General features: G+C 40.1%; 1 protein-coding gene across 2 annotated transcripts in view; it reads right to left on the bottom strand.

The window, feature by feature from the left end:
* The window catches only part of PARP14 (poly(ADP-ribose) polymerase family member 14), a 44,453-nt gene that overhangs the window by 20,733 nt on the left and 6,101 nt on the right, over window positions 1-17,619 (bottom strand). The window contains exons 2-8 of one of the 2 annotated variants that reach the window (XM_061167012.1): window positions 17,333-17,457; window positions 16,538-16,571; window positions 13,223-13,465; window positions 10,528-10,764; window positions 4,013-6,255; window positions 1,786-2,022; window positions 1,031-1,252 (exon numbers count right to left, since the gene is read on the bottom strand). In XM_061167012.1, the coding sequence (XP_061022995.1) occupies window positions 1,031-1,252; window positions 1,786-2,022; window positions 4,013-6,255; window positions 10,528-10,764; window positions 13,223-13,465; window positions 16,538-16,571; window positions 17,333-17,457 (3,341 nt within the window). The remainder of the gene's footprint in view (window positions 1-1,030; window positions 1,253-1,785; window positions 2,023-4,012; window positions 6,256-10,527; window positions 10,765-13,222; window positions 13,466-16,537; window positions 16,572-17,332; window positions 17,458-17,619) is intronic. The other variant, XM_061167014.1, reaches the window with a different exon arrangement.

Raw genomic sequence — 17,619 nt, forward strand, 5'->3', positions numbered from 1 at the left:
TGTTCAGCAAATGTGAGCTGGTTGATAAACTCTCTATGACCAAAGATGGTTCTCGTATTTCTGGTCCCAACCATCTTACTCTTATGGGGATGTGCTGAGTGCTTCAGTTGTATATTATTTTGACATTCTCCTATTTGTAGGACCACAGAGTACTTTTATATTATGTATTAAGATTTCTATGTTAACATGGAAGGAAATTCTATAGATTAAAGAGGTTTAAGGGATATGTCAACTCCATTGCAATACTGGGGCCTTATTTGAATTCTGATTCAAATAAACAAGCTATAAAAACAAAATAAAATATTTATGAAATAGTTTGAAATATGAACATTGACTTGATAATTGATAAAATAAAGGAATGATTGCCAATTTCTTCTAGGTGTGAAATAGTATTGTAGTTAGGTTACTTTTTAAAAAGAATCCTAATGTTTAAAACAAATACTGAATTGATTATGGGTAAATGTATATATGGGATCTGCTTCAAAAATAATATGGAAGGAAATAAATGGAGATAGAGATGAAACATAATGGCCATAAGTTGTTAATTATAAAGATGAATATGGATAAAGAGATTTCATTATACTACTTTATCTAGTAGTAGTAATTTAATCGCTAAGTCGTGTCCGAATCTTGCAACCTCACAGACTGTAGCCTGCCAGGCTCCTCTGTCCATGGGATTCTCCAGGCAAGAATACTGGAGCGGGCTGCCACTTCCTTCTCCAGGGGATCTTCCTGACCCAGGAATCAAACCCAGGTCCCCTACATTGCAGGCAGATTCTTTACCAACTGAGCTACAAGGGAAGCCAAGTATTTTGTCTATTCCTGTATATGTTTCAAATTTTTCTTAATAAGAAGTCAAATTTTTTCTATATTCACACATTTGCTTGAAATTTGCCATACTACTAGTCCACACTACTCTTTTACTTTCTTGTATGAAAATACATGAAAGAAACAACCTATCAAACCAAGAAGACACTTGAAAATGTTAGGGCTCAGTTGACATAATAACCTGCAATGAGCAAGACCATACCTGAATATTTTCACGATCACTTGGGTGCAACAGAAAGCAAACCTCTTGTAAAGTTCTGGGTTGATTCTTTCTACTGAATTTGAATACTTCTGAGGTGATTAATTCAGCAAAAACGTCTTTAGGAAACCCCAGATTTCCTGTTCCTATTGCTGGAAATGCAATTGAGTTTAAGGACAAACTCTCAGTGATCTCCAAACATTCTCTGATTATGTTTTCCATGATCTGAAAAGGACAAAGCACATTCTTATACATTTTTGTCTAGAAATTAGAGTTCAAACAAAAAGAACAAGAATTTAGCAACTATGGGATCTCTGCCTACTCCTTTTTGCTTTCAACAAAAGGCAAGTTAAGGGCAGTGAGAAGGGGGAAAGAGAAATAGAGGAGTAAACGAGGAGAAGGAAGGAAGAATGTGTGAGACCCTCCAAAAAGATTCAAACTCATTCAGCAATGATGGAAAGAAGCAAAGCAGTTACTATTCTGATCCTTCGTTCTCTTCCATTCTTCATGCCCTCACCTTGCCTTCCTCATAAAGGGTGCTATCTTCAGCAACTCTTCCCTGAGTCCCAGCAATGGTTGAGAACTACAATAAATTTATATTATTAACTGGTCCTTGGGAGAAGTCAGCTATAGCTCAAAGAAATGGCTCTGAGAATGTGATGTTAGTACAGAAAAGAAACAGGCAGAGTTCAATCTACTTTACACTGAGGGTTCAAAGAGCTACCTAATTTTCTGGAGATTTTAAAACCAGGTCCCACCTTCTGTGAAGACAGTTTGTTATTATCCCAGTTTGGAGCCACCACGTGAAGCACACGGTGGCAACGCAGATTGCAGCCGCCGGTTTGGAGAACAGTGCCCACATCAACAACCACCCCTTGTCCAGCTGTCTTCAATTCCTCCTGGAGCTTTTGTCCTGCTTTTTCCAAGAGGGCCTTGGAAAGGGGCCCCCTATCGAGCTCAAGATCCGAGGAAATGGAGTTGACAACAACATGGGTCTTAAAAACAAAACCAACAATTTGTTTCAAATTCTAAGAAAAAGGATTCATCCAGGATTACCATATTTAAGCCCCTGGGCTTGGCACAGTGGGAGACAACTAAGATGATTAAATTTTCAGAGATTAAAATACCACCTCAAAAGAGAGATACTTATTTAAATAACACTCTAGGACAAAATGTAGCTGTCAAAGAGCAACACATAAATGGTAGGGACTCACCAAACGAGTCCAGAGGAAGCGCCTCAGAGGTTAGTGAAGACAATATGAGTGACACGGTGTCTGAGAAATGGGAATAGTTGCTGCAGGCAGAGAGAGATGGGGAATTCATTCAGGAGGGGCAACAGCATGGACAGAAGCAGGGTAGGTTGTGAGCAGCAAGCAGATTAGTTTGACCCGCTAGAGAGCTTTCACAGCAAAACGGTACCAGCCAGGCTAGGAATACTACACAGTGGGTAGACTGCAGGGCCTTGAGTCCCAAGTCAACTGGGCTTCCAGGCATCAGTGAAGAGCCATGGGATTTTTTCCAGCAGGACAGTTAATATGAGCAGATTAATCAGGCTTGACGAAGACACCAAGAGAAGACGGGAGAGGGAATGGGACCAAGTGGTTGTGAAAGTTACCCCACGAGGGTCACCCAGAAGTGATGCAAAGCAGGTCTGTGGCAGCAGAAGCCACACACCTATGGGAGTGGAAGGTGTGGAAGGAATGTCTCACAACTCAGTGTCCAAGGTGAACGAGCATCGGAACTCATTCCAATTACTGACCCCTGGCTGAAAGAGATTTCTGTTTATTTGCTTGGTTTTTTTGATGAGAAATAAAATTACTTCTATATTTTGAAATATAGCAATGCACATTCCAAACCCAGCTCTATCATTTGCTTGCTGTGAGACTTGGGCAAAATACTTAACCCCTCTAAATCTCATTCCTTCATCTGTGAAATGAGAATAATAATCCTGGAATCTGTCTCATAGCATTGAATGAGAAAATGAATGCCAAGCACTTGGGAGAGTGCCTGGCACATAGTAAACAGGCAGTGTTAGTTATTATTCTTGTAATTATAATTGAAGCTAACTGTAAGTAAAAATCAAAATTTTTACAACCTCTTTCCATATTTTAAGTGAAAATGAAAAACATTTTAAACAAAATAACAACTTGAACAAAAAAAGAGGATGACCCACAAGATGGAAGAAGATATTTGCAAATTGTATATCTGTTAAAGGACCTGTATCCAGAATATACAAAGCACTCTTAAAATTCAGTAATAAAAAGATAATTTTAAAGTGGACAAAGGTTGTGAATAAATTCTTCTCCAAATAAGATATGCAAATGGCCTTCCCTAAGAATCTCTGCTCCAAGACTGCTTGGGGCAGACAACCCCCAATTTGAGGAAGCATAGCAGGGGACCTTCCAGCACTGTTTGGATGTTACAGCCTATGTTGAAAAAGTTGCTAAATACAGTTTTTAAAAACACATCACTCCCTGACAGATCTACAAGAACTAGCCCCACATAATACCCAGACCTTCCCCAGATCCACTTTCTACCTTCCTCCCCACATTTTCTTACTGGTGTTGGGAGTTGAGAGCCCCTCAGACTCAGTACACTCCAGATTACTATCCTCTGTCCCCATCTTACACTCTAATTTTTCTGTATCTGCTATCAGAGAATTTGACAGGAAATTAATCTTAGATTTGCCAAAGTATGACAGGTGTAAAAGCACTGAAAAAGTATAGAGAGTCATGTAAATGTTTACTGTGGATTTTCACATTTGCTGGAAACTAGTGATCTGAGTACATTATCAGTTCCCACAAATAACTGACCCATCTCAATTAGTGAGCACCTTGGTGAAGTAGCCCAATTTTCTAAGGAAACCTATTTCAAGGCAAGGATGGAGGACATAGGATTCTCCCCTTGACCCTAATCTCCCTTTGGCAGTAGGCTAACTGGAGTTCCCAACACCCTGGGGGTTATTCTGAAAACTGGGGCACTCACTGTAGCATTCTGCACATCTTCTTTCACCAATAGGATCCTCAGGCCTTCTGGGGTCAACAGACTTGATCCATTTCCATGATCTTTTCTCAAGTCGGGCTGGACTGCTGCTGGTAAACTGGGCAGGGAAGCACCATCAGGCAGGGTGTCTTTAAATACACTTTTGGCACTTTCAGCAAACGCCTCAACAGTCTTCCCAGCTATATCCACAAGGTAAATCTCTTTCAAGGTGCATCCATCCTTCTTAAACTGGAACCATTCCTTGATCGCCAAAACAATGGTCTCCACACACTGGGATAGAGGAAAGCTTAAGGTTCCGGAACTAATAGCAGGGATGGCTATGGATTGGTACTTGTGTTTTACAGCCAAATTGAGACTTTCTTTCACAGCAGTCTTTAGCTGCCACACACATTTCAGGGCCTCATCACTCTTCCACTGAGGCCCGACTGCATGGATCACATGCTGGTATGGGAGCTTTCCTGCTTTTGAGATGACGGCCCAGGGAGGTAAGATCTTGCCCATTCTCTTCAATATCTGATCACAGTCTTCTTGAAGCTCAGGGCCAGCTGCTCTTAGAAGAGCAGCAGCCAAGGCCCCCCTGAGCTTGAGTTCCTCGTTGGCTGCGTTCACCACCACCTGGACGGGAAAATGTGTCAAGTCACCTTGCTGCACAATTAGCGAGACTCCAGGAGCTAAATTTGTCCGAAATAAGCACCTCTGGCCGCCAGTGCCACCTCCCTCCTTTTCTTCATCTTTCTTCAGTTCAATAAAACAACCAAATAATCTTCTGACCTCAGTTTTATAATACCGTGCTTTATCCTGAAAGAACTGACCAGCTCCCGGTTTATCAATACAGATGCTTTTAACACACACCGAATCCAAGACTTGTCTGACAATTTTCATCCCCTCCAGGACTTTGGCCTTTGGGCCAATTAGTAAAATGCCTTTTTGCTTGTTCTCAGGATTAAAATTTACCTGAACATTCATCCTCCTTATCTCTAGCCAGATTTGCTTTTCTGCTTTTAAATAATGAACAGTTAAGGAAGTCTTTACTTCAGTCCATCTCTCTATTTTTGTGTGCTTTTCCACGAAGTCAAAAAGTGAGTCATAGATTTTATTTACTTCTCTTACACAGCCTGCGATGATGACCTGGGCTGCAGTTTCTGAAGTCACCTCCTGGATTACTACAGTCTTTGAAGAGGAATTGTGTTTCTTACACAAATTTCCAGTGAGCCCTTTCCAATTCTTGCTGTTAAGGGCTTCCCTGTCCTCAATATCAATGCACTTATAAATTAAGGCACTGACCATTTGCTTTTCAGCTTCCAACAGGACTTCAGAAGAAGAGCCAGTTAAGAGGACAGTTGTGCCCTCTAGCTCGTAAACTGCAAGAATGTTCTGTGCTACAAAGAGAGACTTAGAGAATTCTGCACAGTCAACCTGTTGCAGAAACTGGAAAACCTCTGGGTGAACATGAATGCTTCTCTGAGCCATGGCGTATACCTTTTCCTGGATTTCACACTTTACTTTATACACTTCTGCAGGGAGTCCTTTGAAGCACACGTGTTGAGAGGCTTCATCATAATAAATTTCCACCTCTGGGCACTCTGTGTAGAGCCGCTCTTGTATGCCGCTGTGCAAAAGAAGTGAATACTTGCTTGAAGTAATGGCCAGTTTTTGTTTCATACTTTGCTCTTCTCTTTTAATTTTTTGAATGGTATTTTCTATTAAGTTCTTGATCTGTGGCTCAATGTTTTGTACATCCTCTGACTTCCCCACTAAGGTTACAATGCTTGTGAGTGCATCAAACTCAATCAAAATCCTATCATCTTCTAAACTGTCTTTAATGGTGTCCCACACTGTTGGATCCACTTTAAATGGGGTCACTGTATATTTAGACCTGATGTCAGAGAAAAGTGTGGAAGCATCTTTCCGCCAAGTCTTGACTCTTAGTCTTCCTTGATTGACTAAGGTGGCTGCAGGTCTGATGGTCACTTCACTGTTGAGCTGGCACCACGTCAACTCACAGTGACAACATCTCATTTCATCATGTATCTCCTCAGTCAGATGATTCTTTGTCTGCAAGAATTTCCATAAGGAAAGATCCAGTGATTCTCTGAATGATGCAGGAAGCTTGATCAGAGGCTTCTCCTCCCCGTACAAGGCTGTGCCCAAAGAAGGATAGTATGGGAACACAGAGAGTGGCATATTATTGAGGTCAAGTTTCTTGGTCATGATGGTGTCCATCACTTAAAGGAGAGAAATAAAATAAAATCAGTATAATATGTTTCAGAAGCAAAAACAAGCAAACAAATTTTCCTATTCTGGAGGAAAAAAACCCTAATGTTTGTAAGAACTTTGATGTTACAACATGCTTTTAAAAAGCAGCACTACTCCCAGAGTGCTCAAATATAAATTGATATGTATTAATACCACACAGGTATTCCTTGTGTCATGGAATAACTACTTTCCAGCCAAGAACACTCTATGCTGAAATTCTGTTAGGTAAATTCTATGATAACATTAATATATATTACCACCAGGTTAAGAAAGAGAGAAGAGTTTGGTCACAAGCATGAGGAGGGTGTTTGCTCCAGTGTGAAGAATGTTTTTGTTCTTAAAGCAAAGCTCATCTAGGAATCATGTTATTTATTTCTTCCTGTACAGTTGCAGAAATTTAGATTTCATATATGATTTAGATTCCATTAATACTTCTAAGAGGTGGTGCATAATAATAATTATCATAGTTTACTGTGTGTCAGACAATATTCTAAGTGGTTTCTAACCCTCACAACAACCTTTTGAGGTAGAGACACTATTGTTATCATCCTTATTTACAAATGATAAAACTGAAGCTAGGAGATGTTAGATAACTCAAATAGGGTGACATAGACTGAAAATAGGGCTTCCAGGTGGTGCAGTGGTGAAGAATCTGCCTGCCAATGTAGGAGACTAAAGAGATGCAGGTTTGATCCCTGTTTCAGGAAGATTCCCTGGAGTAGGAAATGACAACCTGCTCCAGTATTCTTGCCTGGAAAATCCCATGGATAGAGGAGTCTGGTGGGCTACGGTCCATGGGATCACAGCGTCGTATATGACTGAGCACACACACAGACTGTAAGTATTTGAGCTAAGATTCAAGCCAGTGTCTGTCTTAGCCCCAAAACCCATGCTCTTGCCCCTCTTCCAGGGGTTCCAAACCAAGGTCATCCTCACAGTCATCAGACAACCCAGCCCCAGAGACTCTGATTCAGTAAGTCTTGCATCTCCCTTGTCCCTGCTCGAATGCCCTTCCTGTCACATCTACTGGGACATTTACTGGTGTGTGTGTGTGTGTGTGTGTGTGTGTGTGTGTGTGTGTGTGTATGTGTAGAGGTACTCTTCTCCCCCAAGACCCTCCTCACTTTGTGTTTAGTTGTTAGACAGGTACAAGGGGTCTAAGCAGGAAGGGAATTAGAATGAACTCCAGTAGCAACTTGGATTAAAGCAGTATCTTGTGAAAAGATGTCCAAAATAACTTCACCTTGTGCACAATTGGCTCCTAAGCCTGGAGCCAGACCTAATGAAAAGAACATGACCTCTGCAGGCTCAGACACATGGCTTCAACTTCCCACCATGGCCTGGAACAGGCTCTGAGTACCAGTGAGTACCCCCATGCCAAGCACTGCACAGATACAATTTAATCTGATCCTCACAACACTCCTCTGAGGTAAGTAGTAATGTGAGCCCTATATTACAGATGGAAAACAGAGACTTTGGTGGGTTAAAGTTACTTCCCCAAGATCACAAAGCTAGTAAGCACCAAAGCCAGGCATTTGAAGTCAGGTCTGTCTGACCCAAGAACCATCAAAGATGTCACCTTTATGTGCCTTAAGATCGCCATCCTGTTTTCCTCCTCTGTTAAAAAGAAAAGTAACTATATAACTGCACAGATTCTTATGAGGATTCAGTGAGATACTGTGACAGAAAACACAGCAAAAGATCTCATGTACGACAAGCATTCAGTAAAAGTGCTCTTCCTGACAGGGTGGGATATATGGAGGGAGTAACATGGAAACATACATTACCACATGTAAAATAGATAGGCAATTGGAATTTGCCGTATGACTCAGGGAACTGAAACCAGGGCTCAGTGACAACCTAGAGGTGTGGGTGGGGAGGGAGGTGGGAGGGAGCATAAGTAAACCTATGGCTGATTCATGTTGATGTTTGGTAGACTACATAATACTGTAAAGCAATTATCCTTCAATTAAAAAAAAAATTTAAAAAAAAATTTTTTTAAAGAGTGTCTTCCTTAAGATTTTGTGAATTGAATTCTGTGAAGCTGAACAAAATAATTTCAGATAAATAATAACATAATTTTTAACCCAGCTTTGTCTACAGTTTGCCTCATTATTAACTCTTTGTAAATGGTAAAATATCCTCCAAGAAAAATTAATGTTCCAGATGCAGAGGAGATTGAGGGAAAGTAGAGAAGTTAGCACAGATTATGGTGCCAGTTCAGTTCAGCCGCTCAGTCGTGTCCGATTCTTTGTAACCCCATGGACTGCAGCAGGCCAGGCTTCCCTGTCCATCACCAACTCCCAGAGCTTGCTTAACTCATGTCCATTGAGTTGGTGATGCCATCCAACCATTCCATCCTCTGTCGTCCCTTTCTCCTGCTGCCTTCAATCCTTCCCAGCATCAGGGTCTTTTCCAATGAGTCAGTTCTTCCCATCAGGTGGCTAAAGTATTGGAGCTTCAGCAACAGTCCATCCAATGAATAATCAGGACTGATTAGGATTAACTAGTTTAATCTCCTTGCAGTCCAAGGGACTCTCAAGAGTCTTCTCCAACACCACAGTTCAAAAGCATCAATTCTTCGGCACTCAGCCTTCTTTATGGTCCAACTCTCACATCCATATGTGACTACTAGAAAAACCATAGCTTTGACTAGATGGACCTTTGTGGGCAAAGTGATGTCTCTGCTTTTTATTATGATGTCTAGGTTTGTCATAGCCTTTCTTCTAAGGAGCAAATGTCTTTTAATTTCATGGCTGCAATCACCATCTGTAGTGATTTGGAACCCAAGAAAATAAAGTCTGTTACTGTTTCCATTGTTTCCCCATCTATGGTGCCAGACTCAGGTTCAAATCCTGGCTCTGTTACTTACTAGCTGTGTAACCTTGGTCAAGTTATTTGACCTTCCTGTGCCTCAGTATCCTCAGATCACAGTAATCTAATAGCAGTGCCCATTAGCAGTGTCTATGAATGCACTTGGTAGCACCCTGTAGAGCTATGCAAACATAAGTCATAATCATAAGAAGGCACAGCCAGAGAAAGGGAAAATCAGTGTATCTCAGGCACAGAAAATGGGAAATGAGTGAGTTTTGAACAGGAGGTGAGGTCAACATAGTCAGATGTTGCAAAGAGGTCAGGGCAAAGAGTAACCTTTGAGAGTGCCCTTCAGATGTGGTCTAGCATAAAATGAACCTGAATAAAATAGTTCCCAGTATTATACATACATATGTAGCATAGACATTCTGAGGACACACCCAAGATGCCCTCAAGATGCTTGAAGCTTCATAGCTGTCAACTCCCAGCTTACATGAGGTTAACTTGTAGAGTAATAGCTTTATGTAGCTTTCTCTTTGGGCCCAAGGCCAGACAGAGATTTAATGCACATGCAACAGAAGCTCTTCTTTTGTCCCTTTGCCCCAGTGAAACCATACCTTCACTGAAATTTCCCAATACATAAACGCTAAAAGGAGTTTCCTCCAACTACCCCACATGAAACAGTTTAAGTTAGTGGCATTCCATATGATTCTGTTTCGTGCTCCCTCTGTTAATCCCATGCATAACATCCTTCCCTCCCCTAAAAAGTCTGGCTCCCTAATTCCTCCTCCTCAGCCTTGACCTCTGAACATCAGCAAAATCTCCTATTTGACTTTGCACATGCCTTAGAGAACTGGCAATCTATGTCTAAGAAACCCTCAGAAGTGCTTCCCGAAGGTTCAGCGGAATGACGTTTTCAGAGTTGCCACAAAACGATCCTACAGGCATCCACTGAGCATGTGAAACCACCACTGTTAATTTCTGAATGATGACACTGGCAGGTGAAAAGGGATGTAAAGATACTTTATAGAAACTGTGTGTGTTTCTGAGTATATCTTTACTTGCTGAAATTAATGAGAATTTCTATCAAACGTAGAGCTAAAACACAGATCACCTCTTTAAAAACAATATCTCAAAGACTCTAAGAATTATATATTTTTATAATTTTTATATATTTTTCAGTCTATCATAAGTAAAGACTCATGAGAGAATTTCCTTATATCTTTCAAAAACTTGACATTGCTTCTCCAAATTTCAAATCACTAGTTTCACCAAGTATCACATACCAGATATACAGTATTACTACTTGGATTTCCAAGAAAAAATAAAACTTTTTTTTTTAATAAAACTTTTAACTGTTAAGATCTACTACAATATTTTCAGTTATGCCAGGTACAGTTTACAAAATTAAGATGAATAGATGTTACCTTTTCTGTCAAAAAATTCAATCAGTGCTGAACTCTCCTCAGGGAAATATTCAATGCTGGCAACTCTTCCCCCTCCATTATGAGGATTTTCAAATAAACATTTTAAATCACTGTCATGAACACCAGGTGGCAGGTTTTCAACTCGAATTGTTTTTGTCACTTCCAGAAGTCTTGCAGAAAGCTGAAGTTTTTTCACTGAATGGTGCTTGGGACATTCACCAACAAATTTCAAGGCATCTACAAACCATAATCAATTAATCAATCAAAAAATTATATCTTTATATTGTATAGAAGAAACTGTCTGAATATTAATTGAGAAAAAGGAAGCAGGCTAAGCACTCAATTTTTAAATGCAAGATTTTAATTCCCACAGGAGAATCTATATGCCTATAGATTCTCTGGAAGCGTCTGAAAAACAGTGCAAACAGGAATGTCTTACCGGGATTGCTGACACTGAGTCATGTCCCTGCCTTTAGTCACAGCTCTCTCCACCCCTCCTTGACATCACTACCTGAATGCATCTCTACAACACAAATCTTATTTCACTCTTTCCTCAAGTCCTGAAATGGCTCCCCATTACTTGCAGGCATGAGTTTAAGCTCCTTAGCGAGGCTTACAATGCCCTTGGCTATCTGACCCCAAACTAATTTCTAAACATCACCCCTGTTTATTACCTCCATTTATTTTATTTTCCATATTGTCACACAACCCAGTCATTCTTTCAAAAACTCCATTCTCTCTTGCCTTTGCATATATAATTCCCTGCGCCTAAAATGCCCTTCTCCAATGTTTTCATCCTGCTCCTATTCCTCCTTCTGGATTCAGTCCAATTATCTCTTTCAAATGAATAAATATTGATAGTGAGTCCATGATGTACAAGACATCATGCTAGGATCTGGGGATACAGGGATGAATGTAACAGGTCTTTGAAAGTTCACCATCCAAGAGGGAAGAAGCCTTGAAAGCAAACAAATGGCCTATTTGGGGATCAAATGAGATGGGAAAACTAAGACTGGGAATCAGACAAGGATTCCCAGAGTAAGTAGTCACTGATCTGAGTTTTGAAGGATAAAGAAGAGTATATCAGGGAGATAAGGGGAGGAAGGGGCTTTTCAGGTGGCTCAGTGGTAAGGAATCTGCCTGCCAGTGCAGGAGACTGGGGTTCAATCCCTGGGTTGGGAAGATCTCCTGGACTCACTTCAGTATTCTTGCCAGGATAATCCCATGGACAGAGGAGCCTGATGGGCTGCAGTCCATGGGTTTGCAAAGAGTGGGACATGACTGAGCAACTGAGCACGCAAGGGGAGGAAACGTTTCAGGTAGAGGGACTAGTTGGGTGTATAAACAACACAGCATATCTGAGATCTGATAGCTGTTACTTCTGGAGTATATACATCAAAGAAAACCAAGTCACCATGTTGGGTCCCCTTTCCTCCCATTCCCCACAACCTGCTGTTCACAGCTGAGAAAAGCAGCTTTTCCTCCTGCATCTTCATTACTGACTTATGAATGGGTTTCTTCCTGCCCCATATGAGTTCCTCAAGAGCCAGAACCAAGAATTATTCATCTTTGTACCTACAGCCCCTAGACTAGTACCTCACACCTAGTAGGTATGCAAGATTTTTGCTCAGTGAACAAAAGCAAGTCGACTTAGTTTTACCTTTATAAGAAATAATCACAAATTTGAACCTGTGCTGGTTGATTAAGATCAACCATTCCACTGCCATGACCATGGAATAGTGAGGGCTTGGAATTGGAAAATTTCCTTGTCTTCTGCAAATAACTCTTCCAATTTCAGAAACTGTCCACAGACTCCCCACACAGACCTTAAAGAGCACGCACTTTCTGCAGCACCTGCATTTACTCATCCTTGCATATATGATAACCATGCAAGTACTAAGGAAATATATGGTAAAGGGAATAAGAGAACAGGCTCTATAGAGGTGGGCTGCCTCGGTTCAAGTCTAGCTCTTCCAGGTACTAGCATCTCTGTCTCCCCAACTGTAAAATGAGGGACGATAATGACCTCAGAAGGTTGTTGAAGGAACAAATAAATTGATACATGGAACAAAGTTAGCATAATACCTGACTTACAGTAGCACTATATGAATGTTTACTGCTATTACTATTACTCTCCAATAAGTCCAGTTAAATAACACAGATCAATATTTACTCCTCTCAGTGAGATAACACACAGGAAACAATGAGTCCTCTGCTTGGAATCTCTTTAATAACCTGAGACTTTAGATTTCTATTTGGGTGTGTTACTTCTGTCTCACTCCTCTCTGTGTCTCTGTTTCTCTCTCTCTCTCACACACACACATGCACACATACACACAACTCATACAATAAAGTTTATTAAACATACCAGCATTTGGTTTCAAGATGAATTTGCTTCTCTTTCAAAATAAGAAATCAATATTAACTTACTAGCTACTAGAGAGGCTTCCCTGGTGGTTCAGATGATAAAGAATCTGCCTGCAATTCAAGAGACCCAAGTTTGATCCCTGGGTCAGGAAAATCCCCTAGAGAATGAAATGGCAACCCACTCCTGCCTGAAGAATTCCATGGACAGAGGAGCCTGATGTGCTATTAGAAAGAATGAAGCTTTCAGAGACGTTCCATAAGCTAGGTGTTCCAAACCCCAAAGTGTAATGCAAAGAAGGCTGACAAATGGAGCATCACTTGATCTTACCAGTATACGTCTGAAAGGTAACTACAGCCACATTAAAGTCTCGTATAAATTCCAATTTAAACTCATCATTTGTCAGGCCACTTATATTCTCCACTAACAAGAGTAACATCACATCAGTCACATCTGCCATGAGATTTTCAAATGCAACCAAAGAGGAAATATCTTCACACTCTTTTGGGGTGTCTTCCTCTTTTTCTGATCTTCTACTGAGAGAGAGGTCTTCCTCTAGTTCTTTTGATGCATCTGATTTTAGGGAGACAAAAGGGTACAAGATGTTAGATTTATCTATCATGTTCTTAGCAAAATTAATTATCATAGGCTAATATGTAAAATAAATAGCCAATGGGAATTTGCTATATGACTCAGGGAACTCAAACCAGGGCTCTGTAACAACCTAAAGAGATGGAGTGGGGAGGGAGGTGGAAGGGAGGTTCAAGAAAGAGGGGACATATGGATACCTATGGCTGATTCATGTTGATGTTTGACAGAAACCAACAAATACTGTAAAACAATTATCCTTCAATAAAGAATAAATAAATGTAAAAAAATTATCACAGGCTAATTACACTGCCTTCCTCCTTTCCTGGTTTCAAAGTTGACACAAGTTACACAAGTAACATGTCAATTATGTCTCAATAAAACTAGAATAAAGAAAGATTAAGAATTGGGGAAAAATGGATCTTAGAAGACTTTCAGCTTAATTTAGTTAAAAATAAAAAGTAGTATTTGATATGATGCTGATCATGATTATGTTCAATTTTATTACACTCTTTTCTGCCTTGTTTCTCTGAGGAACCTGCCTTGCTTTTCATAACACTTGACAGCTATTTCTATCACAGCACCATATTACAGTTATTGAACCAAGCTTCTCCAAAGCAAGGGGCATATTTATTCATCTTTGTATTTCTGGCTCATGGTATACAGCTGAGGCTCAATAAATGTTTGCTGAATTAAAGATTTACTGCTTAGATTACTGGAGGAAAGCAAAAATACCCAATGATGCCCAAACATGGGAATCACCTAACATATTATGTTCTGAAAAGCAATAATTTCCAATCACTGGAGAGAAAAAAGGATTCTTACAGCGAATGACTAAGGAATGCATATGGAAGATAAAATGGCACAGAGAATTATGTGTATACCTCAAACTTATGGAATAGCAACCACCCTAGTCAGCTTGTACCTCTCCACTGTGACCATAAGGAGTTACATATACAGTTGACCTTGGATAACATGGGTTTTAGGGTTTTAGGAGCCCAACCCCCTGCACAGTCAAGTATCTGTGTATAACTTTGACTCCTGAGAATCCTAACTACTAATAGCCTACTGTTGACCAGAAGGCTTACCGATAACATGAACAGTTGATTAACACATATTTTGTATGTTATATGTACATCTACATATATTTTATGTGTTCATGACATAAATAATTTTTTCTTAATTTGTTCAGTATTTTTAAGCTATGCGGTTCATCTGTGAATTTCTTCCAACTGTCACAAATTTCCAAAAATTTTTCAAATATATTTATTGAAAAAAATTCATGTACAATTTGATCCACACAGTTCAAATCCAGGTTGTTCAAGGGTTAACTGTATATAGAAGAAGAAGGAGATCAGTCTCACACTATGCCTGTGCCCTGAAGCATGATGAGTATGTCATAATCTTTAGACATTCTGTGAGCAACTATCCCATTAGTGCTCTATGTTCATGGTACTGGTTGTGTGGTGATGGGTACATACAAAAAAACACTGGAAAAAGAAATTACCAATTTTCTAAAGGAGGTACACAAAAAATAAAAATAAGAAAGGGAGCTGACATTATTATGGCAGAGTAAATGCTGTCCACTCACCAAACCCATTTTGTTTACTTCCTGGGCAACATTTCTGAAAATTATTAACTCCATTCCAGTTAATTTCAAGAGTCCTAGCCTTAGGGCCATTGTCAAGATTCAGTGTGAAGCAACTATTCAACAAAGAACCTCTTCTTCCAACTCTTAAAGGGGTCAACTTAAGTATCTTGTTGAAGACCACCCCAGTGCCAGGCTGGTTACCTGAGTCAAGCTCAGGTTAAAACAGGTTTAGCAAATGCATCTAAAATCTCCAGGACATTGGAAGGAGGCTGGTTGGCTCTCCCTGAGTACATACTTGGAGCATTAAGCAAATCTGAAACAGTGCTAACAAATCAGTTAAGACAGAGTTAGGCTGAAATCTATGAAAACATAAGAAATACAGACTTGATTAATTCCAGAAATGGTACAGATATAAATGTACTACAAATATAAAACCACTTTCTGGCACAAAATTGAGCTCGAAGGTATAGCATACAAGGAATCTTTCAAGAAACAGATAAAGGTTTAGGGAGTCACAGTGAAAAAATACTGGGAGTTGGGCGAGCCATATCTGAAGAACAGAAAGCAGAACTTCCTCTAAAGAGACAAAAAATTCCTGTCTTATAAGAAGCAGGAGCTTCTCAACCATGCATACAATATTCTACAGTTTAATAGTACATCCATGTTAGGTAGAAACAACCTATACATCCCTATCTAGGCATTTTGCCAAGTTAAGGCAGCTCTCATCCCAGAGGCATTTTCGGAAAAGGAAAGTTGCAAAAATCTAAACATGTTCTTAAGAAAATTTCAATTTTAGAAGGACAATATTTAAACTTTTCTTGGGAATTCCTTTTCCCTAAGGTTTGGATATATGGATCACCTTCTCTTTCCCGCTTGGCCATTCAGCCCAGTCCATCTTTCTCCCATTTAGAACAGCATGCTTAGCCAGGAAAACTTGTGTCTTCTTTAACAAACGTCAGGTGGCACGCAGGCCAACACCCAGACACAAGTCAAGTAGCAGAGTCCACAATAGCTGCTGGATTTCTGGCTGTTTCCTACAGCAGATGTGGTGAGTGTTGATCTGGAGGGCTACATTCATATCCTGCACCCAGTGCTCAGAAAGCAGTGCCAACTGACTTAGCTGCATACAACTCCCACTGTCATGTCATGTCCCTGCTTCTCAACAGGTGATTGGGCATAGGTAGACTCTAAAGGTCACTTCATCCAGCTACAGGTACCTCTTTATCCTCCCATCAATTGCAAGGTACTCTCAGACCCCACAGAGACAGTTGTTCCCATCCTTCTGATCTGAACCCTTAGAACTCAAGAGGCAGCCATTGAGCAGATGGCTGAGAGGATGGAGATGATGCAGCCCAAAGCATCTCTCAGCTGAGCAAACCCTGCCTTATGAAGTCAAGAAGAGAAGGGTGACCTCTGTAATGCAAAGTGTTTAGTAAAAACAAAACTGCCTGATAAATGGAAGTTACCTGATTCTTCAACCTGTTCTTTGGTCTTGGATTCCTGAAATCCAAACAATAAAGTAGCATTAATAAACTACTAATAATTTATTTACATTAAGAAAGTGTCCCTAGGGCCAGCCTGAAGATGTAGGGTCTACAGAAATGATAACTAAAAACTCAGGCAATGATGCTATTGAATATACCTCACATTTCATGGCATATACACTTAGCACACAAATCACAGGTAAAAACGAGTCACAAAACTCCAAAGGAACACCAAATGTTGGTGGTAAGACCTAAATCAGAGAAATTATGCAGCTCATGTTCTTTTCCCTATTTAACAATTATTGAGTGTTTACTATTAAAAAGCACTAGGTCAAGTGCTTTACTAAGACTGTATCATTTAATCCTCACAACAATGCAATAAACCAAAGAGGTCAACACTATTACTATCCCATTTTACAATTGAGGAAATACTTAATACATGGAGTATAGATCACTCATCCCTCTAAACCATGTAAAAATAAAACAAATATGGCAAGTTCCAGGTTATTAGGTACTTAGGATGAACGAACCCAAGATTTTACAACTCAAACCATCATTATTGTTAGCCCCTCAATCTTGAATTTTCAAAACAAACAAAAAGTGCTTCCTCTCCCATTACCCCATCACCACTCTCACTCCCTCCACATCTATAAATTGCTTTTCTCACCCCAATGCAAGTTATACTTCTCATTCCACTATGTTTTCCTCATCATGGTTCCCATCCCCACATACCTTGGGAGAACACCCGACTTCCCTTGTAATCACCACTATACTTACCTTTGTGGGAATTTTCCCCTCCTGGACTTCATCTGGGACTGTGGGAAACTGGACAGTTAACTTGAATGTTCCTTTTCCTGGCCATTCTAACTCATGGCTCTCTCTCTCCAGAACTCGCTGCCGAACTGAAATTTTTTAGAAAAGCTGTTAAGCAATCTTTACTAGCAAATTTATTCTATGATTTCCATAGGTTTCATCATCATCTGTCAGTGGCCTGGTCAACTTCTTAAGAGAGGCTATGTATGATGAAAAGAGGAAAAGTTTAGCAAGCAGACACAGATTTGAAT

This window comes from Dama dama, chromosome 19, assembly GCF_033118175.1.
Source record: "Dama dama isolate Ldn47 chromosome 19, ASM3311817v1, whole genome shotgun sequence".
Lineage (NCBI taxonomy): Eukaryota > Metazoa > Chordata > Mammalia > Artiodactyla > Cervidae > Dama > Dama dama.